A 6,314-nucleotide genomic window follows, 5' to 3' on the forward strand; every position below is an offset into this window, starting at 1 on the left:
TATATTGATTTTATCCTAGAATTTGAACATATGAATACTCTTATAATTTTACATGAGCAATATTTTACACTAATTTACACTAAAAAAAGTTGTTTGGATCTGAATTTTGGTTGTATGAAACAAGACTCTAATATTCACGGCAATCCACCCCCTAACGCTTTCACGAAATTAATTAAGTAAAAAAAGACAATTCTCACAATAAACTCATAGCGTATGAGTTACTACTTGTAACTGACTAAGTTACGAATTAGAAACAAGGTGTAATGTAACACTTATTTAAATTAATTAATTTTATTAATTTTGGACTTTATTTCGAATAATAAATACCATACTTATATTTTGTCTTAAAATAGTCCCTAAAAGAAAAAACAAACGTTTGAAAAAATGAAATAATACTCGAAATTAATATATATCAATTGAAACACAATGTGGCAATATTATATTGCAATTGCTCCTGAAAAAAAAAATCATTACATATATATATATTTCATCAGTTTCATGATCTTTTATCTTTAGCAGGAGAAGAGAATAACACCTCGAGCACAAAAGAAACATAAAATCTTTCAATGCATCTCTCTCTCTTTTCTTCTTTCTTCTTTCTTCTTTTTCCATCTTTACAACGTCTTCTTCCCTTTAACCAAGATCTAACAAAAATTGAAGGGAAAAAAAAAAAACGAAAAAAGATGGAGCTGAGAGATCAGAATTTTAATTAATTATGAATGATGGGTTACCATGAATAATATGGATGAACAAAACTCGAACTGCAGTTTAACTAATCACTCTGATCGTCTGGCTTTCTTGATTTTGGCGCGCCCATCCGAGGCGAGGGAAAAGTTGACCAAAATATCATATCCAGTTGTGTTGTTGTAAACTGAACCTTTCTGCGTGCGGGCGGCGGCGGAGGCGAAGGCGACCGCGACGACGTTTTTCTCTTTAGAAAGCGTTTGGGTTTGCCCGGCGCAGGCGGGCATTCTGTCATCGGAGGGATTTTGTGCTCCAGGGACGTCGGCGTTTTGAACCCGTCGTCGTCGTCATCCACGACGTCCTTGTCGTTCGTCGATGATTCATCTTCCATCGGGGACGGCGGCGTCTTGCGGTCTTGTTTTGCCGGGGTGTTAATGTGATCTGGTGTAATGTTCTGGGACTGCTCTGGTTCTTGTTTCTTGGGCTGTTCTTGTTGTTGACGATCATGAGGCGCATCATCGTGATCCGACGGCTTGGATTGAAACTCCGACATGGGTGTCTCGCTCCGGTCTTGTTTGTGTGAATTTGAGACGTTGAGGACGGAGATCCGGTCGACTAGGTTCGACTCCATGAACGACGAATGCAAGAAGAAGACGGAAAGAAGATAATGGAATTAATGGCGGGTGCAAGAAGAAGACGAATGCAAGAAGAGGACGGAAATTTAGAATATACAGGATGTATTGATCGATATAGATAATCTGATCGAGTGATCGAATTCACAATGTTTTGGTATTTTCCCTATTCCCGATTGGATTGGGTTTTAGGGATTTCTGTGAGAGCTTGCTTATTTGTCTATGTGAACTTTTTGAGGTAGAGAAAAGAAGGGAAACGGTTTTAACTATATAAGATTGAGTTTCCGAGTCTTTTTAGAAGGTAAAGAGTTTTTTTTTTTTTTTTTTTTCAATGCAACCGGAACAACGAGGGGAGAGGGAAAGAGTTTGTGTCCATTGGATCCTACACCAAAAGCGAGAGGGATTGAAACTGTAACTTTTACACTAATAACTCGATGAGTTTTTATCATTAGATGATCCTTGAAATAAAAAATCAATCCATGAAGTCCTTAAAAATACAATCTTGTCAAAAATTCTATTATATGATGATGCTAGACATATGTGGGTCCTCCAAGATTTATGGGTTTTTATCACGAACGGTCTCTGAAATTGAAAATCAATAAGTGTAGTCCCTTAAATAGGTGTTGCAAATCAATATGGTTATTTTGTCAAAATTTTTGTTATATGCCGATGTGGATTTAATAATTTAATAATTAATTGAAAAAGTTGTCAAAATGCCTTTTTGCGCAATGAGATTATCTCGTGGTAGAGCTCGCTGTTCTCCGCGTTACCAAGATTACCGGGGAGTGCCCAATAAGCTCTTCAAGATTAAGGTTGTAAGGATGTTGATCCCCCAAATGTTAATAGTGACGTCACATAGGTCGTCTACAATCCAACCCGTCACCAAAGGTGGTCTTGATTCTGGTCCAATTCGGTGAACAGTGTTGAAAAGTGTAAAGATAGGTGTCTTGAGAATTTTTTTTGTTTTCATAGAAGGGCAGGCGAAGGGTGAAGGGCGAAGGCTACTATAGATACAGGTTGAGGAGTATGGGTTGGATCAGAGATGATTGTTGAACTGGGTTTTGAGTTGACAATTTTTAATTATTATTAAATTAAACCTATTTCTAATTTATTTTTAATTTAATTAGACTTATGAAACTCATATATGTGCTACATTAGCGCATAATAGAATTTTTGACAGAAGTATGACAGAAGAACCACATTAATTTGACACACCTATTTTCAGAAATTACATTAATTAATTTTCAATTTTAAAGATCATCTTAATAGTACGGACCAATTTCAAAGATCATATGTGATAAAAACCTTAAATCGATTGAAACTCTCTTGAATTTGGTTATGGATGGGAGGGTGGAATAATATGAGAATTTTGAACTAGGAAGAAAGGGTACAACGTAATATGTTTGTTTGAGCGCGTGGCTTGTCATGGGACTATATATGTATCTATGACATGTTAATTATATCTATAATCTAATTTATCTTCTCGTTTCTCAAAAAAAAGAAAAAAAGATTTATCTTCTCGTGGTATTTAGAAGGTGCTTTGTTTAACTTGCAAGCAAGCGTGGGCCCAAGTAAATTTTATTTTCCTTTTGAGTTTTTAAAGTTTGTTTTAATTTGAATTTCATGATTCTAACTAATTTGTACCAAATAGTATCAAAGTTAGCTATATGCTCAAGTCCTAATTTAGCCATACATGTAAGGTGAATTTCCATAACTTTCTATGTTGTCGCGTAATGTATTTCTACAATTAGTATTATTTAACTCTAGGTTTTCAATTACGAGTTAATTCTGCAACAAATTATGTTTTGTTCATCTAAAATGTGCAAAAAATTATAAAATTTATTAGATAAAGTTGATATGAAAATGCGGACAATCAAATTAACTACTAACTAATTGTGGTTCAGTTAGTTTTTAGCATGATAATTCCTGAAAAATAATTTTAATTAAAAAATATAATAATTTTGATGGTTGAATAACACCCTGAATGTACCACATTAAGGGGGTGGTTGGAACCACCGACTCACAAAGTGGGTAACAATAAATAAATTTACCATCTAACTCTACAAACCTATCGTAACTAACACGGTTGCAGCAGTATCTCCCACCTTCACGATGTGGGTCTTGCATCTGTGAAATTTTTTTCCCAATTGTACATGCATCACCTCCAACCATATGACTAACCTAAAAAGTTGTTGGCACGATAAGTTTTTTGATGCGACTGTTACAACCGCTACGTGATGTTATTGTCTATATATATTATTTTACGTGTTTCAAAATTATTTGAGATTTTGCTCTTTTTAAGAACTGTGTTTTATTACAAGTGCTTTTATTCGAAACACGTCGATGTTTTCATTCATATAATTCAAGTGCTTATTATTTTATATATAGCAAGGATTTAATTACATTTATAAACACCACACCAAAACATCACTAGTGAGTTTTACAACACAAACTAAAACAACTATCCAGTACAATAAACCAACGAGCGACTTACTTAAAAAACACTTGAATGTGCTTACTAAATAAGTACTACAATATGTTTTTTCAGATAGTGCTTCTAAGATTTAGAAACATTTTTACAACTCATAAGCAATTTTAAGTTTTTTTTTTTTCTTTCAAACATAGTTAGAACGTCTTTCGTAATCCAAAAATACTTCTAGTCATTCAAAAAACAATTAGAAACATGTCCTTAGGATAATCCCTTCACTTCTACTTGCTCTACCTAAATTTGTATAAATTAAAATCGTCTGCCACTCAAATTACAACGCGTGAGACGGTGGAATAATCAGACCATAATACATATTGGTTGTTAGTTTCTACCATCCATAACCATAAAGGATAATTAGAATTGTAGAGGAAAATAAATAGGGAGAGTGGGTCACCTCTCTGGATTAACCTAACCCAATAAAAATCTCAACCAAGTCATTAACTAAATGAGCGAAATTTCCTTAAATACAAAACCAAAAAAAAAAAAAAAATGGTGACGGTGATGCTTTTGTAGCTTAGGATTCCTTCCCAAAACTCATGAAAAATAGAGGGAAAGGTTAGGATTTGGTAACCTTCCAATCCAAATCCAATGCGATATGATAAATTAGTTCAGAAATAACCAAACGAGATCGCGGTTTTGAGGGAAAAGCGGGGACCTCGTCCTTTTGGAGTGCATGGTTTTCATCATCAAAATTAGGTTTGTAGCTTTTGGGATTGCAAGATTTCAACTCCACCTTCCTTCCATGTAACTAACGTGAAGATAACGGTCCAATCCTTAATCATTAGGGTTCTTTTTCTTGTTTCCACCCACCCTAATTTTCTCCCTCTTAATCTGGATTAGAAAGTGTGCACACTCTTTGACGTTCACATTATGTTGATTTGCTAACCACCCAATAGCAGAGCTAGGAATTTTTTATCGGATGGGCTAGCTTAAAAATTTAAATCTTTATAAATAAAGAAACTTGATACCTTATTTTTCATAGTATCAGCTAGCTTAAAAAAATTCACAAAGTGAGCCAAAATTTTTTGTAATTAAACAAATACGTGTTAAAATTAAACAAATCCAAACTTGTACATGTACAAGAAGTGATGAGAAAAATAATGTAAGAAAAATAGATGGTTTGCAAACTGTATTATATAATTTTATATAGTTAAACCTAGAGAATTCGAATTAGTGACTAAATATTTGGTGGGCTACATTCGAAAATCAATCAAAATTACATGTAAAATTTTATTTTTCACCGCAAGATACCTGGGCTACAGCCCAGGGCAGCCCTTAACTTGGCTCTGCCAGTGTAACCACCTATTAAACGTGGGGTCTGTTTTACTAATTCAAGGACTTGGGGCGTGCTTAATTTGACTTTCATATGAGGAAACAATGAATCACTCGCTAACACCACACTCGACTCATCCATAAAACAAATAATCACTTTAATGCTCTGCTTAGTTACAATTCCATGCTACTAGGCTCGGCGATAAGAAAGTGTACACTTAGTTTTTACTTTGTTGAAAGAGATTCTTAGTTCAATCTCATCAACAACATTAATTTGGATATAAAAAACAAAATAAAAAGTAAGAATGAGGCAACATATCTCGTAGACGAGAAATTTTTTCATAAAACGGTATTAACACCACTGTGACAATCCAGCCCCTGATTTTATGCAAAAGTCCCTCCAAATTGTCATATATTAGTAGCCAGGAATGCAACAATAACCGTTACCCGCTTCCATCTATATTCGCAATTTCTTATCCTCGTTGATGTACAAAGCCCCCCACATCTCGATACCATAGAAAACTTATACGTCAAATGATAGAATCATTGTCACTTAGTACTACGGTCTAGTGATATTCCTCTTCACTTGTAAGTGAAAGGATTTATGTTCGATTATCGCCAAAGACGAATTTGAATTATATTATAGTTAGCCCATTGGGAGACTAAGTCATCCCCTCCCCTCTTAGTGTGGATAATATTGTTTATTCAAAAAAAAAAAAAAGGTAGAATACTTCACTTCTACACCTAGGACAAATGTTCAGTTGGAACTTGGAAAAATAAAAATAATATACAATTATTCCATTGGAAATATTACCAACCTCATCAAGAATTTCATCAAATCTTCAATATTAAGAATCAGAAGAGCATCTTCAAATAAGATGTTAAAAGTGCTAAGTAGACATTTAAGGGTAAAAATATATATATATATATATATATATATATAAACAACAAAACTTTCTCGAACCGATGCTTCATTCCTGACGTGGAATAGCGTCTAGGCACTTGTTGTCTAATTTGACGTTGCTGTCAAATTGAGCTTAATTTTGGATTTTTAATAAACGGGCTCTCATTTAATATTAAAACTTTGGGCTAACTGTAAGAATATGATTGGCTATCTGTTTTTAAAATTTATTAGTTTTTTTTTTTGTCAAACGATAAATTTAGTTAGATTAGATGTTAAATTACTCACTGACATGATTTGAACTCACACCGTCATGTAAGGGTACAACATTTTTCCA

General features: G+C 33.9%; 1 protein-coding gene across 1 annotated transcript; it reads right to left on the reverse strand.

Moving 5' to 3' along the window:
- Window positions 1-492: 492 nt before the first annotated feature.
- Window positions 493-1,730, reverse strand: LOC108865852 (atrophin-1-like). The gene is made up of 2 exons (XM_048572373.1): window positions 732-1,730; window positions 493-631 (listed from the first exon to the last, which is right to left on the reverse strand). Exon 1 carries the CDS (start codon window positions 1,313-1,315, stop codon window positions 773-775), a length of 543 nt encoding a protein of 180 aa, XP_048428330.1. The 5' UTR covers window positions 1,316-1,730; the 3' UTR covers window positions 493-631; window positions 732-772.
- Between the last annotated feature and the right edge of the window lie 4,584 nt (window positions 1,731-6,314).

Source organism: the organism of the source record quoted next, unplaced genomic scaffold, assembly GCF_019419815.1.
Source record: "Pyrus x bretschneideri cultivar Hongxiangsu unplaced genomic scaffold, Pyrus_bretschneideri_v1 Contig11, whole genome shotgun sequence".
Taxonomy (NCBI): domain Eukaryota; kingdom Viridiplantae; phylum Streptophyta; class Magnoliopsida; order Rosales; family Rosaceae; genus Pyrus; species Pyrus x bretschneideri.

What these genes read in the sequence shown, in the direction of transcription:
- LOC108865852 (XM_048572373.1), bottom strand. Translation starts at nt 1,315, where the DNA reads ATGGAGTCGAACCTAGTCGACCGGATCTCCGTCCTCAACGTCTCAAAT.